Source organism: Myotis nattereri (assembly GCF_964212035.1).
Source record: "Myotis nattereri genome assembly, chromosome: 7".
Taxonomy (NCBI): Eukaryota; Metazoa; Chordata; class Mammalia; order Chiroptera; family Vespertilionidae; genus Myotis; species Myotis nattereri.
The window spans coordinates 40,640,192-40,666,935 of record NC_138082.1 but is presented as its reverse complement, the minus strand read 5'-3'; the positions used below and the strand labels follow the sequence as shown (position 1 = coordinate 40,666,935).

The following is a 26,744-nucleotide window of genomic DNA, read 5'->3' as shown; positions in this document are numbered from 1 at the left end:
TCCTCAGGGTTCGTGTAGCAAAGCTGGCGTTTCCTAAAATGAAACTGGCAAAAGACGAAATCCAACAGCCCCGGGTCGGGTGTAGTCAGTGGATATGGTTGTCGTTTCTGGGCATAACAGGCTTCTCTGCAGGCCCCCAGAGAACTGGCGGGCATCGGGGAGGTGTCCGGGGTGTCCTGGAAGGCCCCGGGCTAAGCCACACACGGCCCGGAGGCCGCCTGGTGGCGAGGAAACAGGCGCACTGCTCCCCCCCTTCGTTTCCCACCGCGGAGCGCACCCCCCGCGGGTCCTACCTGCTGCGTTGGCGTTACTGTCCCCCACCCCTGGGGCCGCCCTGGATGTCAGGGCTCGGAGAGGTGCGCAGTGTCGCTCTTCTTACCAACTCTGCCAGTCGGTAATCATTCACATCGCACGAGGAGAAACGAGGCTCCGTGGTCCCCTCGTATCCTCATACCCCATTATCCTGGGGGGATATGTTCCAAGACCCCGTGGATGTCTGAAAGCAGGCTAGGGTTGAACCCTATATATATTTTTCCTATCCAAACCTATGATAAAGCTTAATAAATTGAGCACATTAAGAGATTAATAACTAATAAGACAACAATTAAAACAACAGACTATAATAAAAGTTATGTGAATGTGATCTCTCTCTTTCTCTTTGGAAATATCCTGTACCACAGCATGGATGTGCTGGACAAAGGGATGGCTCCTGTTCTGGCAGGAGGGAGCAGGACAGCAGATTTCATCCGGCTACTGGGAACAGGCACAACTGAAAACGTATGATTTGTTCATTTCTGGGATTTTTCCATGTAATATTTTCAGACCGTGGTTGGCCTCTGATGACTGAAACCACAGGAAGTGGAAATCCAATGACTGAAAGGGGAGGGCTTCCTGTCCCGTCAGTATTGGGCGTCTTGTTCCAATCTCACAGCCAGTATGCATGAGGGATTCAGTGAAGCCTGGCACAGAGCCAGCTTTACCTCTCAACGCTGTAGAATGGAAAACCTTCGAACATACAGAAAAAGCTGAATTTTACTATCACCGTGGGCTTACACCTACCGCTCAGATTGTATCAACATCTAACTATAGTTGATTTATGACCTCTCCAACTACCCATCTCTGTATCAACTCATCAGTTCACCTTATTGCCAAGTGAATATCCAAAGAGTTTTTACCAGAAAGGCTGAGGCCTTGATTAGGTTCTGGAAGGGGAGATGTCATTCTAGCTCCCTCAGGGATGCTAAGAAAAGCCACAACACTGAGCATGTCACATCTGCTTTGCCGAAACCCTGCAAAATTCCATAAATCTGAAAATTACTGTCAATCCTGTAAGATGATCAGTTCCAAATAGGATTTTTAAAAATCATAAAAGCTAGGAGAAAGCCCCCATTTTTAGTAAAACAAACTCCAAACTGATTCCACGTTTTATCTTCTAACTCAGTGGTTCTCAACCTTCCTAATGCCGCGACCCTTTAATACCGTTCCTCATGTTGTGGTGACCCCCCCAACCATAAAATTATTTTCGTTGCTCCTTCATAACTGTAATTTTGCTACTGTTATGAGTCGTAAATATCTGAAATGCAGGATTTACTTTCATTGTTACAAATTGAACATAAAGCGTAGTGATTAATCACAAAAACAATATGTAATTATATGTGTTTTCCGATGGTTTTAGGCGACCCCTGTGAAAGGATCGTTGGCCCCCCAAAGGGGTCGCGACCCACAGGTTGAGAACCGATGTTAACTGAAGCTGTGCTGATGACCGCTCCTTGGGGCCCCTGGCTCTTCCTGGCGGAGGACTCTCAGTACCCCCGGCCCCCCGGGGACAGTTTGTGGGACCCCTGAATGTGAGGACACGAAGAAACATAAATAGGATCTTTTATTTTCTTGGACTCCCCTCCCCCCCCCCCAACAACAACTACCAGAAAGGACCTGAGGCTCAGTTATGTAAAACCTGAGAGTCCTGGGGGGCTCATCCTGGGGCGGGCCGGAGCCTGAGGCCCCGGGGCGGGCGGTCGGGAGCCAGCCGAGGGCCGAGGGGGATGGAGAGGAGCCGGCGGCCGGGCACCAGTCCCCGGGTGAGGAGTGGGGCAGAGCGGCCGCGCCGCCGGGGAGGGGTTTCCCGGGCCGCGCCGGCCCCTTTCAACCAGGAAGTGAAAGAGACGTCGGGGTCAATGAAACCAGCGGGGAGCCTGGGGGCCAGGAAGGCGGGCGCGGCGGAGGGAGTGCCCGGCGCGGAGGGCGCAGCCGGGGCGCGGGACGCGAGCGGGAGTCGGGCCGCGGTTCCGATCGTCGCCGCCGCCACGAGGCAGGCTCCCCGGGGATGTCTGAGCCCGCGCCAGGCGGGGCCCGAGCTCCACGCGGCGGCCGTCGCCCCGGCCTCTGAGGGCCGCCACGTACCGGCGCGCGCGGGCTGAGGGGCTCGGTGCCGCCGGGCCGCCCGCGAGGGGCCGGGGCTGGGAGCGGCGGTCCGGGCTGCGCGCCTACCCCATCGCCGCGGCCGGCGGGCCAGGAGGATGCGCGGCGCCGGGCTCTGAAGCATGGAGGGCGTTCTGTACAAGTGGACCAACTATCTCACAGGTCTGGGCTCGGGCGCCCGGGGCGGCGGGCGGGGGTGGGGGAGGCAGGCCGGGGGGCTCCGGCGCCGCCCGCCCGCCCGTGGGGACCCTCCGCGAATGGGCTCCTTAGATTCTCGGGCTTAATCCCGTCCGGTGCCCCTGTTCGAGCTCATCCGGCCGCTGCCAGGAGACGGTCCCCGATGGCGCACCTTCCGGACGGTGGGAGGTGCACCTGCCCCCCGCTTCTTTGCGCGCGTGCTAATGCTGTTTCCTCCTGTGGCTTCCTGGACAGTTTCGGCCGCTCCAGGGGCTGTTGCAATCTCTGTCCTCACTCACACGCCGTTCAGCATATTGCTAATTGGGTTGTCAGGGTGTAAGACTAGAATGGGCCCTTTAAGATCAAGATTTAATTTTAAGAAATGTTCTCTGTATATAATGTTCATTTCCTAGCAACACTGTTGATTTGAACAGTTCCCCGGTTGAGGTTTGGACGTAGAAGCATTATTTTGGAAGCTGCCCCTGGGTAATATTCTCTTAGGGGTTGGCTGTCAGTGAGGTAGCCTTATTCTTTGGATTTCAGGTAAGTGTGAGAAATAGTGGAAGAAAGTGCAACATGCAGAAGTGGAGGAGGCAAGTCAGTTTCACCCATGAAAAGGGTTGCAAGGAAGAACTCCAAAGAGTTAGGTGTTTTTTTTGTAGAAAGGAGGCCTCAGGGAGGGCTCCTTTCCATGACACCAACAACCTGGCTTATTAAGAGTCTTAAGTCTGAATTCCAGTCCCATTTCTGCCATCAACCAAGAGTAAGGACAAGTTACTTATTCTCTCAAGAGCTCAATCCAAGGCCAGGGTGATCAAATGGTTTACCCTGAGGGTGCCTTCCAGTCCAGAATTCTATGATCTCACCAAATTAGAAGGGGAATGGGTTTAAAATAAGATTAAATAGCAACCATTTCTTGGTCTATTGTAATAGGCAAATCTTGACTTTTTGCCCACTTATTCACTCTGCCAACAGTATCAAACCGTTAGTAATTGTATGGTACACTTGTGTCCACCTGACTTTGCTCACAGTCTGCCCATAAACATTTTGAGGCATAAGCACTGAGCTACAGTTGCCCATCTTTTTTTTTTTATTATTAATTACAATGCTAATGCCAGATTTATAGCACCAAATGCTTTATCATTTATGATAGATGGATGTTTTGTCCACACTAAAATGTCAGTTTGTTTCTATAAATATTTTAATAGGAAACATTTAAAAAAGACATTTTTATTAAGCATTTTCATACTGTTTAGATGAGATACTAACTTTAAGACAGTAGTTTCTGTGGTTTGATATGCAAATGATCATCTCATTGCAGATGTTTATAAGCACAGTGTCTTGGGAGGTCTTTTGGAGAAACTACTTAATGCATAGCCCAGAGCAATGGCCGATGATTCCGGAGATGAGTCATAATTTATTCTTGTGTCAAAATGTGGTCTTAGTGGCTGGCTGTCTTCCCATCTTCTATAGCACTGAGCACCAGCTGGTTGAGGTTTCAACCACTTGTGCTTAAGGTTTCAGTCATTGCAGAGCATTTAAATTAACTGCTAGTATGCACTTGTAGAAGCTTGATAAAATTAAATCTTTTGGAAGAATTCCATTTTTAGCATTTAAATTTGGCCCAATGGCATGCTGATTATTAATTTTAGTTCATCTTAGGTCAGAAGGATGAATAGCTGTTTCTACTGAGTGATCTTTAAAGAACCTTCCAGTTCCGTGACAGTGTTGTTTGAGAATCCTTTGTAGAGGAGAAGGATTTCAGTAACATTTGGTAGTTTGAGATAAAAAGAATATGTTTTTTTAAAAAAAGAAAAAAGAGAATACCGATGAGTCTTTTTCACAGATGTAGCCCTATATTTCATAAATGTGTGAATCAATTAGAGATGTTTTATTATTATTTTTTAAAATATATTTTATTGACTTTTTACAGAGAGGAAGGGAGAGGAATAGAGAGTTAGAAAAATCGATGAGAGAGAAACATCGATCAGCTGCCTCCTGCACACCCCCCACTGGGGATGTGCCCGCAACCAAGGTACATGCCCTTGACCAGAATCGAACCTGGGACCCTTCAGTCCACAGGCCAACGCTCTATCCACTGAGCCAAACAGATTGGGGCTTGAGATGTTTTATTAAGTATTTCTTCAAAGAGGTGTGAAGAGAAAGAGGAGTCTTCGATTAATTAACCATGACTACCTTTCAAGTTGCTATTAATTCTAAGTGAATCCTTTTTCTCAATATTTGTTTTAAAGACATTGAATCACAATATTGCAAGCTTACGGAATCACACAGGGCCCGGGGTGGAGTGTTTTTTCACACTGCTTATAATTTGTTTGCCAAGGTGAATTAGTGTTTGGAAAGATAATGTTTTTATTATTTCTATGTATGCTCAATACAACATACTCATGAATATACTCCTTACCTATACTCATGGATAACATGCACTGTCTCACTTTTCTGGTATTTAATCATTCATTCCATCAGTCACTTGAGCAATACAGTTTTTTGGTAGTACCTGTCTGTACCAGGCACCATTCTAGGAAGGTGCTGGGAATGCAGTGATGAATAAGATAAAGTTCATGTACCAAAAGAACTTACTTTCTAGTTTGCTAGGCCTCATTAGGGAATATAGTGTTTCATAAAAAGAATTTTCCAAGCATTTAAAACTTTTTTGGTGGATATCCATCGCTCTGAACTGTATTTTGACATTCCCTGCTGTGAAATTTAACTTTTTATGATGACTCAGCATTGTCATTTCAAAAGTGTTACAGGTAAAAGTTTTTGGCCAGGTATATCCTGGGTCTGTGTAGGATGAAGAACAACTTCCCCCATCTGTCATTATCTTAGTACTATTTGGCCCTGGAAAAATGGAATTGAGTAATTATATAGCAGGCTTTGTCCAAAATGAGCAGGCTGAAGTGTGGTTTAATAGTCACAGAAAGAACAGGGACAGTCACACTGCCTCCTACATGGTCACCATGCTACTGATCAGTGAACTGTTAAAAATTAGTAGCATGCTTAATAAGATTTCAAGGAATCCCGAGTTTGGCTTGCAAGAGTGGGAGCTGAGCTCTGAGGAAGGCCATCATCCTCATCCCCAACTTCTTGTTAGTGATAGTTGTGTGCTCTAGTCTCTGAATAAATACTAATTAAATGAATGATTGTAGTTTCTAGCATTTGTGCCAGAGCTGTGCAGCAGCAGAGCAAGGAGAGAGGGGTGGTTGGGAATCCATGCTCAGCACAGGGTATGCAGCTTCTGTGTTAAGAGACTGGAATTCATCCAGCAGCTCTCACTGAATGCAAAGCGCTTGCTTAGGAAACATATTTTATAAGAGAGGGGAAGGTCACATTGTAGAATTAGAGAGCTAGGTGGCACCTGAGGGGTCTTCTTGTTCAGTCCACTCTCGAGATTTGGCGTTTTTGATATTTATTGAAATGAAAAGATTTGACCCAGGCTATCTAACTAAAGAATTGTAGTAGAGCTGGGTCTCTAATCCAGGTCTTCTGTTCTCCCCCTCTCCCCACCCCCTGTTATATCATAGCCCAACTCTGTTCCCTTTTAGAAGGGGGCATTTATATTGCACCCAGGGTAGGGCTGTATTTGAGGATGGGACTTATGGGTTGTTAATGAGAAAGTAGTAAGCCAGAATAAAGATATTTCTCCCCATATTTATGCCGATCTAGGCATTTCCTCAGAAATCTCTCCCAACAAAGTAGAGATTGATGCCAGAACATTTTGGTCAGGGCTTGTCATTAAAAAAATTCATTGTCAGAATGTTATTTTTGAGCCAATACATAACATGGATGGTAAGTTTTGAAATCATAGTTTTCTATGTGATGAAAGTAATTTTTGATTAACTTTTCATTATTTATGATTTTGTAGGTTGGCAGCCTCGTTGGTTTGTTTTAGATAATGGAATATTGTCCTACTATGATTCACAAGATGATGTTTGCAAAGGCAGCAAAGGAAGTATAAAGATGGCAGTTTGTGAAATTAAAGGTAAGTGAATATATGGAATTAGAGGAAGTTAGGTAAAGGTAAGTAAAGGGTTCTGCAGCATACTCCAAAAATGGGAAAAAAGCATTTCTAACTAAGTAGGGATCTTCTAATACCATTTATTTCCTTAGCATTCAGGAGTGGCACTTAGCATTGTTAAGCATAGTTTTTGTTATTTCTGTCTCTATGAACATACTTTGAAATTGAATTTTTAAGTACTAGTACACATCTTCCAACATGGACTTTAAAAATAGTTTCTTGTGGATGCCACTTAAGTGTCCATGCTAATTCTACAAGTGTTCTCTTCATTCTTGTAGAAAGGCATTGTAAAGATTGAAAGCTGAATTCTAAAGAAGCTCTGTAGGTTTTTTTTTGTTTTTTTTTTTTAAATATATTTTATTGATTTTTTACATAGAGGAAGAGAGAGAGATAGAGAGTCAGAAACATCGATGAGAGAGAAACATCGACCAGCCGCCTCCTGCACATCCCCCACTGGGGATGTGCCCGCAACCCAGGTACATGCCCCTGACCGGAATCGAACCTGGGACCCTTCAGTCCGCAGGCCGACGCTCTATCCACTGAGCCAAACCGGTTTCGGCGCTCTGTAGGTTTTTGATAAAGTATGAAGTCAGAGTCATAAAATGGTTCTTGGCTGAATCGAAGATAAGCTCTTCTGAGTAATAGAGATGCTTTTCTTTTCTTTCTTTTTTGGTGATCTTTACAATTTTAAGGAATACTGGTCAGGAATATTTTAGGAAGCCCCTCTATTGGAATTTGATGTTTTTCTTAGGAATAGGCTGGGGTTATGGGTTTTAGGAGGAAAATCACAGAGGTACAGTGCCATTCTCATCATATCAAGAGTGGGTACTATCAACATGACATGTCACTCTTAATGTTAACCTGACCACCTGGCAGAGGCAGAGTTTGTCAGGTTTCTCTACTGACAGTTACCCTTCCCCCTTCCATATTGTGTTTTTCTGAAATGGGAGAAATAAAGCAGTAAGTCATGTTGTAATTTTCATGAAGGAACATTTTATGAACCATTGATTCTTTTGTATGTGTGTTTGGGGTGTGTAGGATGGAGGTAGGTAGGTAGGTAGGAGAGATCAAGCAAAATGATAGTGAAAAGTATTGAATTCTTTTAGGACAGTGGTCAGCAAACTCATTAGTCAACAGAGCCAAATATCAACAGTACAACGATTAAAATTTCTTTTTGAGAGCCAAATTTTTTAAGCTTAAACTATACATGTAGGTACATTGTTATTAACTTAATTAGGGTACTCCTAAGCTGGCCTTTGCTAAAAACATCCTCAATCTGATTGAGGTATGTTCGCTGAGGTTGACCCCTTCCAACTCTCCCATCCACACTCGCCTTGTATACTTGTTTCGTCTATCTCCTTTCATTCATCCTCTCTGTATGTCCACCCCCCACTTCTCCTAACGCCACTTCTTCAAAATAGACTCGCCCAGGCCGAAAACCAACTTCTGCGCATGGGCCACGAGCCCGCACGTGGTATTTTGTGGAAGAGCCACACTCCAGGGGCCAAAGAGCCGCATGTGGCTCGCGAGCTGTGGTTTGCCGACCACTGTTTTAAGAGAATTGAAGGAAAAACTAGAGCTCTAGAAGCGTGAATGTTAAACTCCTTCAGGGAGTCATGACTATATAAAATATAGAATCACCAGTCTGGTGTACTGTTACTTGCATATTCCCTGAAATATGTGGGATTAATTTTGCTTTTTATTTTTTATTTTTATAAATCACACAAGAAAAGCATATGTTCAAAGCGTAAGTTTTTATCTTTTTAAAGAGTGATGGTTTTATCTCATCTTATTCCCCAGATTCAATTCCAAATGAGATTTGATGAGAATCAGAAATCAAACTACCTTCAAATTTTAAAAATTTGCCAACTTTGAGGATTTTAAAAGACTATTAGTGGCAGAATTCTAAGGCAATTCCCAATGTTTTTAAGTCCTGGCAGCATTTTTGTTGTTTTCTGTTTAAAGTAATCATTTTATTAAAGAATAATATACTCATAGAAAAGGGCACAACTCTTACTCAATTTGAAGAATGTTTACCAAGTGAACATGCTTGTGTAACCACCACCCAGGTCAAGAATTAGAATATTATCCTCATCCCAGATGCTGGGAAATTATTGTGTCCCCTCAGCCCCTAATTCCTATAAAAGGTAACTATTAATCTGACTTTATCAACCATAAATAAATATTTAGAACATTTATAAATCAGTATTTTTTTCTGTGTCTGGCTTCTTTTTTTCAAACATTTTTATTGATTTTTTTTTTTTTTTGAGAGAGAGAAGAAGGGAAAGGGAGAGAAACATTGATGAGAAAGAACATTGATTGGTTGCCTCCTACAGGTTTCTTCAATAAATAATGATGTTGAGTATTTTTTCAGATATAATTAGCCATTTGAACATCTTCGTTTGAAGTCCCTTTTCAATTCTTTGGCCCAATTTCTAAAATGGGCTATTTTTCATGTTGATCTGTAAGAGTTCTTTATATAGTCTGATGATTTTTTATATTGCAAAGGTATTCTTTCACTCTGTAGTTTGCATGTTTATTCTGTTAATGGTATCTTTAGATGAACACACGTTCTTAATTTCAATAAAATCCGGTTTATTAGTTTTGTTATTAGACATTTTTATATCCCACTAAAGAAATCCTGTTACCTTCTTGAAGCTTTATTGTTTTACTGTTTATATTTAGGTTTATATTAGGTCTGTGACTGGCTTAAAATTTATTTTAACATATGGTCTCAGGTAGGTGTCAAGATGCATTGTTTTTTATCCCTATATGGCTGAGTACAATTCTTGATGAGCTAGCTCTCTTTTGTCCCAGCCTCAATGGGTTGTGTAGGAGAGGAGGAAGAGGATGGAGGGGGAAAAAATCTTCAAAATACTCTTGCTTTCCAAGTGATTATGATGTGCCCGTTACTTGAGGACAACATGGCCATAGTTACCATTTGTTGTGCTTCATCTATATGCCAGGCACTATCCTAGGTGTGGGGGATACCAAAACACAGACTCTGCTTTCAAATTCAGTAAAAACTGAGTGATAAGTATAATGGTTCTTGCATATTCATGTATTATTCATGTGTATTTAGGGTAGTACAGTTGGCCCCAAGGGAAGGAGTTCTTAGTTCTCACTTCTCAGTACATATTATATTTAGTAGTTAATTTTTGGTGTTTTCTCTTGCCTGGCACCACTGCCAGCTGGGGTAGATGTGAGAATGGAAGTTTGGAGTGTAGCCCCTTAGGGAGCAGCACTGCCTGCATCTTAAGTCATAGTTTGTTCATTTAAGTGTCTGAAACATCTAATACTGTGTAAGAGTGATGATGCTTTGATTCTTCCCAACTTAATTCCATGACTGTATTTCTCCTTTGTTTATCATCATAGTCCATTCAGCAGACAACACAAGAATGGAATTAATCATTCCAGGAGAGCAGCATTTCTACATGAAGGCGGTCAATGCAGCTGAAAGACAGAGGTGGCTGGTTGCTCTGGGGAGCTCCAAAGCCTGTTTGACTGACACTAGGACTAAAAAAGAAAAAGGTAACTGTGCCGTGCCAGCACAGCCAAGGGATCGGTGAGCCTAAGGGGGCGGGGGGGAGGGAGGGCGGCGGCGAAGGATGTAGAAAAGACAGACAGAGAATAAGCTGGGTCTAGGTCAGCTGTGGGCAAACTACGGCCCGTTTGAAATGAATAAAACTAAAAAAAAAAAAGACCGTACCTTTTTATGTAATGATGTTTACTTTGAATTTATATTAGTTCACACAAACACTCCATCCATGCTTTTGTTCCGCCCTCTGGTCCAGTTTAAGAACCCATTGTGGCCCTCGAGTCAAAAAGTTTGCCCACCCCTGGTCTAGGTGGATCTTCCTGTGCCTGGCTGAGGCCACAGAGAGAGATCCAGACAGCAAGCTGAGCCTTTATTTTATAGCCAGAGGTAAACAAGGTAGTGGTCACCATAGTTACAATGTTCTTGTGAGTTTCACTTGTTTTGGCCGCACTTGCTACATTTCCCTCAGGCCATTAGCTACCCAGATAAGATATAGGGACTTCATAAGGTCAAGCCTAATTATGCTAAGAGGGCTGTGTCCTCTAAGCTGGGACTTGTTTGTGGCTTTGCCAACAGGTCAGTCCCAGGCTTAACCCTATAGCTGCTCCCTACAAGTAACTTCCCTTGCAGAAAGAATATTTTCTTAAACACAAATATAAATTGTCATGTTCACTTATAGTAAGTAATCTATCCCAAACACATAATCAGAAATGTAGATTTATGTACATAGATGTTCATCAAAGTAAAAAAAAATTTAAACAATGCAAAGGTTTGAATTCAGGGGAATGGCTCAGTAAACTGTATAGTGCTTACATAGGCTGATATATATATATAGGCAGTAAAATGTTTATAAGGAATTTTAATGATGTGAGGAAATGTCCAAGGTTAACTGATAATTGAAAAAAAGCAGGATTCAACATTTTATATCCATTCATTGGACAGCTCAGCAAAGATAGATAAGAACTGATAAAGTTGTTACCTTTGGAAAGGGAATTTGTGGGAAGAAGACTCACTTTTCACTGTATACCTTTTGACTTTATTGTGTACATACATTGTCAATTTAAAAGGACTAAATAAAAATCAAAAGAAAGCAAATAATGTATGGTATTCAATTATATGCAGATATAATGTGAAAATAACAATAGTATTTATATCTTGGTAGTGAGATTGTAGTAGTTCAATTTTTCTTTTCTGTATTTTTGGTTTTCCAAAATTCTTCATTGACCTTATATTACTTTTATAGTTAAAAACAATAGAAGTTACCTAAATTAGTGAAAGCAACTAAATTATGGATATATGAAAAGAACATCATGGAAAGAGTATGGCTAAGGGTAGGGTAAGAAGGAATGAAAGGTGGGAACAACCCAAACGTTCATAGACAGATGAGTGGATAAACACAGTATGGCATATACACACAATGGAGTATTGTTCAACCTTAAAAAGGAAGAGGAAATTTTGACACACGCTACAACATGGATGAATCTTTAAGATATGCTAAGTAGCCGAAGCCGGTTTGGCTCAGTGGATAGAGCGTCGGCCTGCGGGCTGAAGGGTCCCAGGTTCGATTCCGGTCAAGGGCATGTACCTGGGTTGCGGGCACATCCCCAGTGGGAGATGTGCAGGAGGCAGCTGATCAATGTTTCACTCTCATCGATGTTTCTAACTCTCTATCCCTCTCCCTTCCTCTCTGTAAAAAATCAATAAAATATATTAAAAAAAAAAGATATGCTAAGTGAAGTAAACTAGTCACAAAAGGACAAATATTGTATGACTGCTCTTAATATGAAGTATCTAGAGTAGTCAAATTCATAGAAACAGAAAGTACAGTGGTGTTTTCTAGGGGTCAGGGGAGGGGAGAATGGGGAGTTAGTGTTTAACGTGTACAGAGTTGGCTGGAGAAGATGAAAAAGTTTTGGAGGCGGATGTGAGTAATGGTTATGTGGTAACATGAATATAATTAATGCTAGCACACTGTGCATTTAAAAATGATTAAAATAGTAACATATTTTACTACAATTAAAAAGAAGGGATGAGCTTAAATTTGAGTAGGAGGTTAAGTTAAGTGGGCTAGAGCTCTTTGGTCTACTCTAGCTGGAGTGGCTCTGTGGCTAGTACCACAACGCAGTGCCACTGACTCAGGGACGCAGAAGCACCAGGATCTGCTATGTGTATTTTTTCTCCTTCCTCTGCTGCTTACTCCTCTAGTTTAGAAGGTATTGGTAAGTGAGTGGCTGAGATTATGGCTGAATGTTTAGTCTGTCCAGATCTATTAAACAAAAGAAAGTGAGCTCTTAATTAAAAAATTCTGAAAATAATGTAATATGAAAATAAAGCTATGAAAAGAACAAAAAAAAATGAATGTTTATGTAAAATAGTTTTAACTACATAAAAACTAAAAATATTTGTATGCCAAAATATACAATAAAACAGAACTGACAGATCTTGAAATGTATTTTAGAGTATAAAGGACAGGTGAAAGATGGCTACATTTAGTGTATAAAAAATTTTATAAATGACCAATTTATTTATTATTAAGAGAAAACCCAAACACCAGAACTGGAAAAATGAGTTAAGGACAAGAAAAGTCAATTCACAAAAGAAAAATGTAAGCACTTTTCAGTGAAAGATGAGTGATGGAATGGAAGTATCTTGTATAAGACATTCAGTGGTCATCACCCTGTCTCTGGGAATTAATCTACCCAAACTTCATGTTAGACATACAACTGCCAATTTTTTCCCATTAATCTAAAGAGAAGGTGTTTTCTTAGAGTATTTGTATCCTATTTCCAAGGTCTCACACTATAGATATTATATTTATTGTCTTACTTTTAAAAAAAACCCTGCTTAGGAGAAAGAGGGAGAAAGATCGGTGCCATGAGAGAGGAAAGAGGGAGGTGTGGGCTTGCTCCAGAAAAGAGAGAGGGTGCACAGAAAAGAGAGGGAGCAGAAAAGAGAGGGAAGGGAGGTGGAGAAAGGCTGGAAGGATGTCTGCTTGGAGAAGTAAGGCACAAGCATATTTTTGAGGGCAACATACCCAGAATGGCAGGAAAGGGCCATCAGATGCAGGCTAGCGGCGGAAAAATGGCACTAGGCCTGAGAGGTGAGTTGAGCTGGACTTGAGTTCAGCTTAAAAGAATTCAGAGCCAAGGAACTGAAATTATAAGGGCAAGTTTATTTAGAAAGTTACTGAGGTAGTAGAAGGGCCCTTGGAGTTTAGAAGAAAGAGGGAGTTAGATAAGAGCCTTGAAAGATGAAAGAGGGAGGGGAGGCTGGGGTATGCTCCTGAAAAGAACCTGCTGGGAAAGCAGAGGGTGGGGAAAGGCACGGCATGCTCCGCACAGAGAGCTGCTGTCATGCTTTTTAAATGATTCCATTTTATTGCTTTTCCCCCAAAGTGTGAAAATGATCTAATTGAATGTTTATGTATGTTCCTTTTAGAAATAAGTGAAACCAGTGAATCTCTAAAAACCAAAATGTCTGAACTTCGCCTCTACTGTGACCTTTTAATGCAGCAAGTTCATACGATTCAAGAATTTGTTCACCATGATGAGAATCATTCATCTCCCAGCATAGAGGTATAACAGGGATATTCTTTTATATCTAATTACGCTTTACAGTACTTTGCTGTCTTCAAAAAAAATGGGAGTTTTTATTCTACCAAGGAAGAAATGGGAGAATGGGCCCGGGACAGACATGAATGGTATCTGCCACTCAGTAATTCTCCAGAATTTCTACTGCTGTGATCACCTTTGGAATTCAGATAATTATACAATTACCATTTAGGTTAGGTTTATCTAAGATAAATTCTGTACATGGTTTTTCAATATAAAAAACTTATTTTTTCTTGAAATCTAATTTCATACATTGTTTGCCTGAGAGATAGGTAATTATTATTCATGTATGGCTTTAATTTTTTAATGTAGCATATTTTAAATAGATTTGACCATAACCTAGTCAGATGTCCTAGTCAGTACTTGATTTTAAGGTAGTGTATGAGTCTACATAGTCATGTATGAGTCTGTTCAACTCTGTGTGTAATTTTTCAGAACATGAACGAAGCCTCTTCCCTACTTAGTGCCACATGTAATACGTTCATCACAACGCTTGAGGAATGTGTGAAGATAGCAAATGCCAAGTTTAAACCTGAGATGTTTCAGCTGTCCCATCCGGATCCCTTAGTTTCTCCTGTGTCACCTTCTCCTGTTCAAATGGTTGGAACTTACAGTTTTTGTTCTAGTAATATTGCATGTAGTTCTGTTTTTGTTTTTATTTTTAAGGGTGGAATCTGACGGTGGGTGGGAAATAGTCAACAGGTTAATTTTTTAAAAATTGTATTCGTATTCTCTATTGGAGCCTTTCATCTGGTGAGCTCAGCATGTGCCAAGGTCCTGAGCCCCTCCCCCCAGAGGGGCTGTACCATTTACCCCATTGTGCCAGGAAAACACTACAGTGTTCTCTGGGTGCTGTGACATGAAAACGGTTGGGGAAAACTGATCTGTTTGGTAAAAACATACAATGGGGTGATGTTCACCCACAATGGGATAAAATTAAGCAAATCTTTACAGAAGTTATAAGGAATTTGAACAGCTTGTTGCAGGGGAAACAGTATCTTGTAGTCTGCATTTGGATTTGAACCCTCTGAGTAGTCAAGTTTCTTAATCTCTCTGGACCTCAAGCATTTGTAAAATCAAGTGTCTTCTATATCAGAGGCTCTTTGCAAAACACCTGACCTGTTTATATTAGGGGATGTTGTTGGGTGAGTAATCCTAAAGGACGTGATTTCTGTTAAAGGAGGTATTAATGTAATGTGATTTTCTTTTATTTAAAAATTTTTTTAAATATATTTTTTTATTGATTTCAGAGAGGAAGGGAGAGGGAGAGAGAGATAGAAACTTCAGTGATGAGAGAGAATCATTGATCAGCTGCCTCCTGCACACCCACTACTGGAGACCAGCCCACAACCTGGGCATGTGCCCTTGACTGGAATTGAACCTGGGACCCTCCAGTCCGCAGGCTGACTCTCTATCCACTGAGCCAAACTGGCTATGGCTAATGTGATTTTCTTACATCTGATCATTAGACAAGTACTCTTTTTGTGAGGAGCAGCATATTTGTTGTCCTTTTCAAGCTACTAAACTTGCTCTAGCATGCTGTGGGGAACTCTCAGGTGAGAGAAGGTTTGATGAGACTTTACAGTTTTTTCATGAAACTGTTTTCAGGAGCCCCTTTTTAGAAGGAAAAATACCACCTGGCTACTATTCTAGCAATTACCTGAAGACTTATTTATTGGAAAAAAGAATAGGTACAACTTATTCCTAGGTTCTGTTACCTACCCCAGCAAATTTAGCCATAAGAAATTTAGTAAAGATTATTATCTAAATTTACTTAGATCATTATTTTTTAATCAATGTATGTCTTCTCAGATAGGTGTACCATGAAAATGAGCTTTATTGCCAGATTAGTCTGGGAAGTGCTAGGTTAACTTAAAACAAATTGGGTTTCTCTGTCATCTCCGTCATATGTCTTCTATGCTCAAGTGTATTATGACCTCTGAGAATTGGTGTGCAGTGTTTCTGAAATTTGTTTGGCAATTATACCCTTTTTGTTTATTTTTGAATAACATCTCAGGACGGTAGCATTCAGTAGAACACAGTTTGGCAGTTTTGCTTTTAGAATAATTATAGACATACTGTGAAATGTGAAATAACACATATAGCTCAACAAAAACATGATCTTTTGAGACGGATATTTGGTGCTGTGTTCCTGAGATTGATGGACAAGAGGTCCACTTTTTTTTTTAAGGTGTACTTTATAGAGCTAAATATAGTAAGTAAACCTCAAACCTGCCTTGTTTGTATTGAACTTCTGAGGACAATGCCTTCTGTTTCAAATGCGCTATAGTTCTGAGAGGTCATATTTGTACTGATGTATAAGAAACTCTAATAACTCTTGCTCCTCTAAACCAAAACCTTTTATCAATAGAAACATTAAACCCAAACTTTTTACCAACAACAACATTATAGGAAATCCAGTCAGAGGCTGCTTATTTTTCCTTGCCGTGCCATTTTCTTGCCCACATAAAGCACAGATTGTGGCTTATGGCAATTAGTCCTGGAGATAGGGAAAGTAAGGCCAGACAGTCTTCATGAGAAAACGCCCTTTTTAAAAAATAACACAAGTAAATGAAAAACAAAACATTTGAGAATTCCAAAATTAACCCGATAGTTATAACCATTTTATGTAGTTACTTTCATTATGTCCCTCTTAAAATTAACTTGCATTCAATTATATTTCAAGTCATCATGGAAGTTCAAACAGTGGCCTTTTTGATGCACAGATTGATGATAATTGTAGTGGGGATGTTGTTGGGTGAATAATCCTAAAGGAAGTGGTTTCTGTTAAAGGAGGTATTAATATACAGTTGCATCTTAATGCCAACCAGATATCCCTGGACTCATGGATGGGTCATAACTGCTATTTCAACTGGGATTTCTCAGAGCAGCTGGTGGCTCATGTTACAAATGTAGAAGATGTTTATTTCCATAACACAAATGTTAGACACAGATTGGACCTGTAAGACTCTTGAGCCTGTATATAAAAACAACCATTCTTAGCCTTTAATATAAATTTCATTATTTTGTTATCTTGTTAAATAGTGAGACAACTGTTTGGTTGCCTCTATTTTTTTCATTTGTTGGATTTAGTATTTGTCATATTTATGAATGTTCTGCTTAATCAAATTTTATTTATTTTCATTTTCAATATATGTTTTTAGAAACCTATTTAAGCCTTAGGGTTCTTCTGAGTTCTTTAAAGACTTGAATTGTTAATGCCGTCTTCCATGAAAACCATACTTTAGAACATCTGTGTGACAGCAACCTGAATAATGAATGGTAAAGAGAAGCTTTGCTCCTAGACTCTATTCCTGTCCTTTAAAAAATATATAGAGAGATTTATTAGAATATTTTCTTTTTTTTAAATATATTTTATTGATTTTTTACAGAGAGGAAGGGAGAGAGATAGAGAGTCAGAAACATCGATGAGAGAGAAACATCGACCAGCTGCCTCCTGCACATCCCCCACTGGGGATATGCCCGCAACACAGGCACATGCCCTTGACCGGAATGGAACCCGGGACCCCTCAGTCCGCAGGCCGATGCTCTATCCACTGAGCCAAACCGGTCTCGGCTAGAATATTTTCTGACTTACTAGATACACCTTTTTATAAAAAACATTATGATTTTTGGGGGACTAGGTAAGTATACTCTTTTTTATTTATTTTTTTTATTTTTTATTTTTTTAAGTATACTCTTTTTTTTTTTAATTTTTTAATTAAATCTTTATTGTTCAGATTATTACATTTGTTCCTCTTTTTTCCCCCCATAACTCCCCTCCTCCCAGTTCCCGCCCCACCATCCGCCCTCACTCCCCACCCACTGTCCTCATCCATAGGTGCACGATTTTTGTCCAGTCTCTTCCCGCATCTCCCACACCCCTTTCCCCCTCAAGAATAGTCAGTCCATTCCCTTTCGATGTCCCTGATTCTATTATAATCACCAGTTCATTCTGTTCATCGGATTATTTATTCACTTGATTCTTAGATTCACTTGTTGATAGATGCATATTTGTTGTTCATAATTTGTATCTTTACCTTTTTCTTCCTCTTCCTCTTCTTAAAGGATACCTTTCAGCATTTCATATAATCCTGGTTTGGTGGTGATGAACTCCTTTAGCTTTTCCTTATCTGTGAAGCTCTTTATCTGACCTTCAATTCTGAATGATAGCTTTGCTGGATAAAGTAATCTTGGTTGTAGGTTCTTGGTATTCATCACTTTGAATATTTCTTGCCACTCCCTTCTGGCCTGCAAAGTTTCTGTTGAGAAATCAGCTGACAGTCGTATGGGTATTCTCTTGTAGGTAACTGAGTTTCTTTCTCTTGCTGTTTTTAAGATTCTCTCTTTATCTTTTGCTCTTGGCATTTTAATGATGATGTGTCTTGGTGTGGTCCTCTTTGGATTCCTTTTGTTTGGGGTTCTCCGCGCTTCTTGGACCTGTAAGTCCATTTCTTTCACCAGGTGAGGGAAGTTTTCTGTCATTATTTCTTCAAATAGGTTTTCAATATCTTGCTCTCTCTCATCTTCTGGCACCCCTATAATTCTGATGTTGGTACGCTTGAAGCTGTCCCAGAGGCTCCTTACACTATCCTCGCATTTTTGGATTCTTTTTTCATTTTGCTTTTCCGGTTGGGTGTTTTTTGCTTCCTCGCATTTCAAATCATTGACTTGATTCTTGCGCTCCTCTGTTCTGCTGTCGGGAGTCTGTATAATATTCTTTATTTCAGTCAGTGTATGCTTAATTTCTAGTTGGTTCCCCAATATAACATCGAGGGTCTCATTAGTTTTCTTGTAGATCTCATTAAGTTTATCGGCGGCTTCTAAACAGTTCTTGAGAGACCTTAAAAGTGTGGTTCTGAACTCTAGATCTTCCATTGACAATTTTGTCCTGTTTCTTTGTCTCCGCATTTTGTTATGCTTCCTTGGTGCACCCCCTAGTGGTCTTTGTTTGTGGTTTTATAGTTAAATCTTGATTGTTGTAGCTAATTCCAGGGAGGGTTTGACCTCCAGGCCAAGTGGCTATGAGAATCAGCTGTGTCAGCAGTGAGAGAACTTCTGTCCTCTAGGGAGGTGCTAATCTGGCGTTTGCCTGAGGCTATCCGGCAAATGCCTCTGTGCAGGGCTTGGGCGGGGCGGGTCGCACAGGATCAACAGGGTGGGCCTGAGAGAGCAGTTATGGCGGCTCTCAGTCCTGTCCCCAGGGGCTCTGCCTCTCTGAGTCCCAGCACCCGCTGCAAAGCTCGGAGAGAAAGCTGCACTCGCTCTGACCGAAGCCAGACAGTCCCGCTTCTCCCGTTTGAGTCTGGGTCCCTAAAGACTCGCCCGGATCTGGAGCTCAGAGTCTGCGACTCCCTCCCGATTGAAAACGCCAACCGCGCCCTCCGCCACCAGCCCGCTCCGCACACTCCGCACCTCAGAATTTGACTTCAGCACTGCGCCTCCTCTGAGTGTCTGTATGCGTTTCTCTTTCCTCCTAGTTGTAGGACTTCCACTCAGCCAGCGTTCCAGTGGTTTTGGGTGATGTCCGTTCTGTCTTTTAGTTTCACTTTTGAAGTAGTTGTTCAAAGCAGCAAACTCCAGCGTTAACCTATGCCGCCATCTTGGTTCTCAATCAAGTATACTCTTTTTTATATTTATGTATATACACACACAAACACACATATGATACAAAATTTAAAATTTGGTTTTTAGTATTGAGAAAAGAATCCAACGTGTTTTTGATATGTGTTGAGAAAGATTCCCATTAATGGTTATTAGGGAGAAAGCTTGAAATTGTGCTAATAATGTTACTTGAGTATGTAAACATAATTTTTTGGCCAGCCATTTTTTTTTATCTGAATAAGAATGATAATATATTAGAGCTGCTTTATTTTACTTGACTAATGGATTATGCTCACTTTTTAAAAAATTTTCTAGATGAAGCGTTCTGTCAGCCACCCTGGTCCTTGCAGTTCAGAGAGGTAAAGTAACCTTCTTCTGACCAAGTTCTCCCAAATTTATAGCTACTTAGGGAAATTCTTTGAACATTTAACATAAAGTGGTGTGGAATGTAAATTCTATATGGGCAGAGTCTGGTTCTGATTTGCTCAGCATTTCTATCTCTTAGTGCTTAGTATAGGGCCTGGCCACAGTAGGTAGTCAGTAAAGAAAAAAATGAGTGAATAAATTAACCAGCAAGGTAAGCCAGCTATTATACCTCTTTGAGATGTTTAAAATTATATTAAATGATATAATTTGATGGTTTATAAATCAAGTTTTGATATAACAAGGCTCCAAAGCTTAGGCTCATTTTGCTACTGCTTTTAGTGCATCATATATTCATACTGAGCTGTTTTTCTTTTAAAAAAATATTTTTATTGATTTAAAAAAATACTTTTATTGATTTCAGAGAGGAAGGGAGAGGGAGAGAGAGATAGGAACATCAATGAGAGAGAATCATTAATTGGCTGCCTCCTGCATGCCCCCCACTGGGGATTGAGTCTACAACCCCCGGCATATACCTTGACCGGGAATTGAATCATGACCTGGTTTATAGGTCAGTGCTCAACCACTGAGCCACGCTGGCTGGCTGAGCTGTTGTTTTATTAGATTCTAAAGATCTTACTGAAAAGAGAGAAAAATCAGTTGGTATTTCAAAGTATACACACAAATGTATACACACACTTTGAATAATCATAAAGGCAGTGTTTATTAAAATACATTTCATTTTCAAAATTGAGCTATCAGCTGTTAAAGTGTGCATAAAATTTTTGGGGGACACCCTGTGTATTCATTCAACACATTTAAAAATTTTATGTGCTAGATAAATCTTGCCAATATCCCAGGCTAATAGAGTATTTATCTTGGTAGGTGATGTTCTTGTACATTGCTATGGTTGTCTTATTTGGTTCATTGGAAAGTGATGAAATTATAATGACATTAGCATTTATTTCTTTACATTAAGAATAAGTGCTGAGCCCCTATTATTGCTTTGTCACCTTTTTTTCCTCTCTGATGATTAAATAATCCTTGATTGAACTATCATGTGCTCAGAGGTGTTAAGTGATGTATGTGCCCCATGTATCCAGTCCTATCGGAATGAAGAGTTTTACCAGAATTTTCCAGAAAAGTAGCAGCTTGATCCCTTTGACAAAATTTTACATTTATAAGAGAAAGTTTTCTGAACTGTATTTTATCCTTTGTACCTTGGTAAATAAGATATAAACTTTTTTTTCTTCTTGATGAATCAAGGTTGTCATTAAGAACAGTAATGTTGGGCTTTAATACATTGATAGCCAAGATGCTATTGAGTGGCAGTGATTTGTTTCTACATTGAATTTTTTTTATTGATTTTTCCAATTTTTGTATTTTTTAGATTGTTTTTTTTAAATAGTTTTTTTAGCCTCCATTTGCCATCTTTGTCTTGCCGCTGTCAGTGAGCTGACCTTTAATATGCTTCCACACTACCTGCCCATCACCCTTCACCCTGCTGTTTATAATCAGATATGGATTGACACTAGATCTGTGCATTTGTGAAATCCATAATTTTTAGTTTTTAAACATTTGTTAACCATCTGATATGTCTTCTGTCTAGCTGGATTTTCCTTTATTAAAAAAAAAATCATTTTACCCCTTTTCCATTTAGTTTGGCTCAAAGGTCATATTCTCCAGGTTATCAGCTGGATTCTAAATGATTTGACTTACTTGTGGCCTGACCTCTGAACAAGTAGAACTTAACTAAAATAGAACTTTGGGCATAAAGATAGCTCCTCTTTCATTAAAAGAAAAGTCATTTAAAACTCCAGATAAGTTGAGGGTGTTTTCATTTGTTTTAAAACTACAGTTTAATGCTTTTTATTTAATTTGCAGGAGTAGCCACTCTATAAAAGAACCAGCGTCTACACTTCACCGGCTCTCCCAGCGACGCCGGAGAACCTACTCAGATACAGACTCTTGTAATGATATCCCTCTTGAAGACCCAGATAGTAAGTTAGATGGGTCTGTCTCTTTCTTTGGTGTATTCAGCAAAATTATTTTGGGGCTTTGTAATTGTTGAAATGAATACTGACAAGTGAACACCATACTTGGGCCCTTAGATTAATTCCTTAATACAGAGCTAAGCAGACAATACATAATCAACAGAAGCTCATATATCCTCTTATAAACATCTTTGTTATTAACTGAGAAGTGCTGAGTATCTTTTGGTAAATACCTTATCTTAGACTTATATAGAATACCGAAGTCTTTTACTCCCACTACATTTTAGTAATTACTTAATAATTTTCTACTCCCAATACATGCATTTAAAGAGCATTTTAGAAGAAAAAGAATAAATTGTGGGATTTAGGGCAAGTTCAAAGTACTAAGAAAATAAGAAAAAAATACAGACAAGTTCTAAGGTCAAAGAAAAAGTCAGCATTGTTATTTAAATAATTTGAAATGTCCAGGGAAAATAATTTTTTTCCTGGTGTTGGTAGTGAATTATAGTAGCATTTATTCCTATACCTTTTTTTCCCTTACTATTTAAAGAGGCAGCATACTGTGATTGAATACTTTAGGAAAGGTTTTGTGATTTAATAATTTTTCTTTGCAGAGAAAAAGCTTTAAAAGTGTGTCAGACGATCTATTTAGACAGTAATGTATATGATTTCTACTGAACACAAATATGGTCGTATTAACATTAATAGGCTTTTGCTTTACAAAGTCTTTACTATTGCCTATGAAGTCTGTGGGCTAGAAACTACATACAGTTCCCAATTCCGTAACAGATTGTGTTCTAAGAGTTCATTTGTAAGCCAGTTGTGTAGAACACAGGTCTTATTTCCCTTATGGAAATGATGGAAAATGGCAGTTTGATTGTTTAAAAAATATATATATATACACACATACACACACACACACACACACACACACATTGATTTCAGAGAGGAAGGGAGAGGGAGAGAGAGAAAAAGAAACATCAATGATGAGAGCGAATCATTGATCGGCTGCCTCCTGCACACCCCCCACTGGGGATCGAGCCCACAACCCAAGCATGTGCCCTTGACAAGAATCGAACTTAGGACCCTTCAGTCTGCAAGCTGATGCTCTAGCCACTGAGCCAAACCAGCTAGGGCAGTTTGATTCTTTGGTTGCCTAGAAGAGCCCAGCTAATTCACAGGCTGGCTAAAATGGGACAAAACAAATGGTGTTGGATTTCTAGTATTCGAATATATTGAAAACATTAAGATAGAATTGGTTTACTCACCAGGATAAACAGGTTTAGTTAGAGGAGAATGTGGAGTTCGTGAAGATGGTGGAGATTCTAAAAGGGACTGCTGGCAACTTTCAGATCCTTAGAAGTTGATGGTATTTTTTTATGCCTATTTTTATTACAGAACTAATACTCTATTTATTAATATAGAGCACCGATCTGTGCTCATTATCATTTTGAATTTAAGTTGGGACAATGGGTAAAGAAATGAAGAGAGGAGCCCTCGCTGGTTTACTCAGTGGATAGAGTGTTGGACTGTGGACTAAAGGGCCCCCGGGTTCGATGCCAGTCAAGGGCACATGCCTGGGTTGCAGGCTCTATCCCCATCAGGGGGCGTGCAGTAGGTAGCTGATCAGTGATTCTCTCTAATCATTGATGTTTCTATCTCTCTCTCCCTCTCCTTTCCTCTCTGAAATCAATAAAAACATATTTAAAAAAATTTAAAAAAAAAAGAAATGAAGAGAGGAAAAGGATGAGGGTGATAGGGGAAGGAAGAAAAAATTTCCTGGGCCAGTTTAGTACAAGTTGGAGGAGGTAAGGAAGAGAGAAAGAGAGGTTAGGAATGGGGGGAAATGTTACCTGAGGCAAGTGTTATGTATTCTGATTAACCTGTTCTTCCTGCCTTCTACACATGACCCTTTAATCCAGAGCTCATGAAAAAGCTCTATATGCTGCCTTTTACTTTTCTCTGGATGTCAGTTCTTCTCTTCTTTAAGGGAAACATTTTTATTTGTGATAGCTAAATTAATTTTTTTAAAGCTAGCCATTTTCCTTAGCTCTCCTGTTTTAGGCACTGTGGTCTTGACTTTCTGAAGACTGTTTTCATATAATACTTAAGCATAAAGCCTATTCCATTTAGCATTCCCCAATTTAATTGTAAAGAAGTGTAACAAAACTAGTCCCACATGCAGGCTCACACACTTGCGTACATATTCATGTGCATACATGTATCTTAGTCCTCCAGGACTTTTTAAAATTGGCAACTGTAGGCGAGGTTAGAAGTTTTATCCTTAGATTTCCTTCTGTATGTCCTCAACTTTAGTGTCCCAGTTAGTTGACAAAGCAGAAACTGAATTAGCGCTTTCTTAGAAATATGGTTTGCAATTGGAAGTCTTAGTTGAAAGGCTTTATTCCCAATGTTATTTTCTTTAAGAGACCCAGCTGCTTCTATTTTTTATTAACTATATTAAAAAAATAAAAGCAATAAAAATTTATGTTAAGTTCAAGCAGTATGTACCTATAAAAGTGCAATTGCCTTGGAACCGGACCAAGACCCAAATTAGTCTAGTTCTGTTACCAATTGTGTCATCTTGCCTTAGGCATGTAACCCTTTTGGGGTCTTGGTTTCTTTGCCTAAGAGCAAGGAGGTTACTAACGGTATTAAAACCATCAGGCTGAAAAAGCCATAGTTAATTAGGAAAGATTAATTCAATTCAACAAATATTTATTGAGTGCCCATTATGTGCCAATCATGGTCTTAGCAATGAACAAAATAAATATCTCTATTTTCAGGTAGTTTCATAATTTATCTCATGAACTCTGAAATTTCTTTCAATGACTGCCAATAGTAGAAAAGTTAGATTTTTCTTTATTACAAATAATCAGAAAAATTAGCAGAAAGCTAAAGGAATTCATATCCCTGAATAGAAAAATTAAAATGTTCTTCACAAAGGATATTGGAGTTAATATTGATAGGATATTTAACCTTTTAATCAATTTGTTAATAGGGCCTGTTCATTGTTCAAGAAATACACTTAATGGAGATTTGGCATCAGCAACCATTCCTGAAGAAAGCAGACTTATGGCCAAAAAAAAATCTGAATTGGAAGATCCTCTTTCATCCTTTTCTTCCTGAGGAAACAGAAATGTCCAACTTCCTCTAAGTATTGCTATGCAAAAGCTGCTGTAATTAAACTATGTCATAGGGAGTAGTTTTTCCCTTAGGATTTCTCTGCACTTTATAGAATATTGTAAAACAAACAAAAAACCCACATACCTTTGAAGTGTATTTTATCTTTATATAGTTTATTTGCAAGAGTATTTTCCTAATAACTTCACAGTATGAATGTGCATCTTTTTTTCTTTTTAAACAAATGATGGTGTAACATTTTGACATCCGTAAGGACAAATGTAGATATTTTTCTAAAAAACTGTGAGTGACTGACAGCTTAGTCAGTGTATTGTAGCTTATAAATATGAAATCTTATAAACATAAGGTTTCAGTTGGACAGAAGTGTGACATATGTAACTTGTGCCATGGACCAAATGGTCACTTTATCCCAGCTGAAAACGAGTTACCATAGCAGCTTGATGGTGATTGTACTGTATTCCTTTAAGCAAAAGGAAACATTTAATATTCTTACATATTTTTAGCCCAAATACCATGACATTGAGGATTTTTTTTTACAAACCAGACTTGTGCTGTCCTTCATGTGTGAAGTTGACACTACTGATTTGTCAAAACCAAATGTTGAGTTAAAGTATTTAATTTTTATTTATTTATTTTTCTGTTGCATCAAAAATGACCTACCAAATTTAAGACGTGTATACATTGTTATTTACACTGTTCTGGGAAAGAGGCTAATGTTGTAGTGGCCTTGCTCACTTCTATCAGAGAAATAAACGGCTTTCAATGGAAAAGGATTTTAGTGCTTTTTTCCTAAAATAGACATTAAGCTGCTCTTTTAAGGTATTAATGTTTGCAGCTCTTCAGACTATCTAGAGACATTTTTAAATTTATGAATGTTTATACAAAAAAGGAATTCTGTTAAGGCAGCTGCTCTACATCACTTGAAAATGGCATTATTTAATTAAAGAACAAATAGCATTTTTTGGTAGTTCCTGTCCATATCTACTGTCAGTGTTTGCCTTGTAAACTGTTTTTCTAAATTCACTTTGGAGTGATGGTTTTGTCCAAGGTCTTGGATGAGGAGCACTTTAAAACAAACTGGTTTGGTGTTTTTAAGTTAATCATGTGTTTAATAAATACGTGGTTTTTGCATTCAAACTCATCACATAATACATTGTATTTTTTTACCTTTGTTGATATTCTGCCTAATTTTTATCAAGTTTTAATAGTATTTGTTATGGTTTTGATTTTGTGTATTCAGACCTCATAATGAAAACACAAATGATGCATAATTTTAATTTTGTTGCCTATGAGTTTAGAATAGTGTGACCTATTTTACTTTAAAATTCTCTTATAAGTTTGTGTGAGAATTTTTTTTTAAGAGTCGATGTTTGGTATTTACTTTATTAAAATAAATCTGTAATTATAGGCTTTCTCCCTTAAGTTAAAAATGGACATATGGAATCTATAGTCATTAATATACATTTAGATAAACTGTGTGCTCTTAAAGTATTTTATTATTATTTTTTATATTTATTTTTTAAATTTTATATTTTATTGATTTTTTACAGAGAGGAAGGGAGAGGGATAGAGAGTTAGAAACATCAATGAGAGAGAAACATCGATCAGCTGCCTCCTGCACATCCCCAGTAGGTTGCTCTTGACCGGAATCGAACCTGGGACCCTTCATCCCGCAGGCCGACGCTCTATCCACTGAGCCAAACCAATTAGGGCGAAAGTATTTTATTTTAAATAGCACTCAGATCATTAGACTGTATTAAATGGAATCTTTTTCTGGTCTTACGCTGTACTTCATATGTCTAATTTGAGAAAAACTTTGATAATGTAGTAAGTTTTCATGTTGAGCAGATAATCAGATA

At 39.2% G+C, this 26,744-nt stretch overlaps 1 protein-coding gene across 1 annotated transcript; it reads left to right on the top strand.

Moving 5' to 3' along the window:
- The first annotated feature begins 2,158 nt into the window (after positions 1-2,158).
- On the top strand, positions 2,159-26,225 carry PLEKHA3 (pleckstrin homology domain containing A3). Its single transcript, XM_081095261.1, has 8 exons — positions 2,159-2,580; positions 6,479-6,595; positions 10,007-10,162; positions 13,608-13,744; positions 14,216-14,380; positions 19,700-19,743; positions 21,632-21,747; positions 24,743-26,225. The coding sequence occupies exons 1-8, from the start codon at positions 2,541-2,543 to the stop codon at positions 24,868-24,870; spliced, it is 903 nt and encodes a 300-aa protein (XP_080951387.1). The 5' UTR covers positions 2,159-2,540; the 3' UTR covers positions 24,871-26,225.
- The last annotated feature ends 519 nt before the right edge of the window (positions 26,226-26,744 follow it).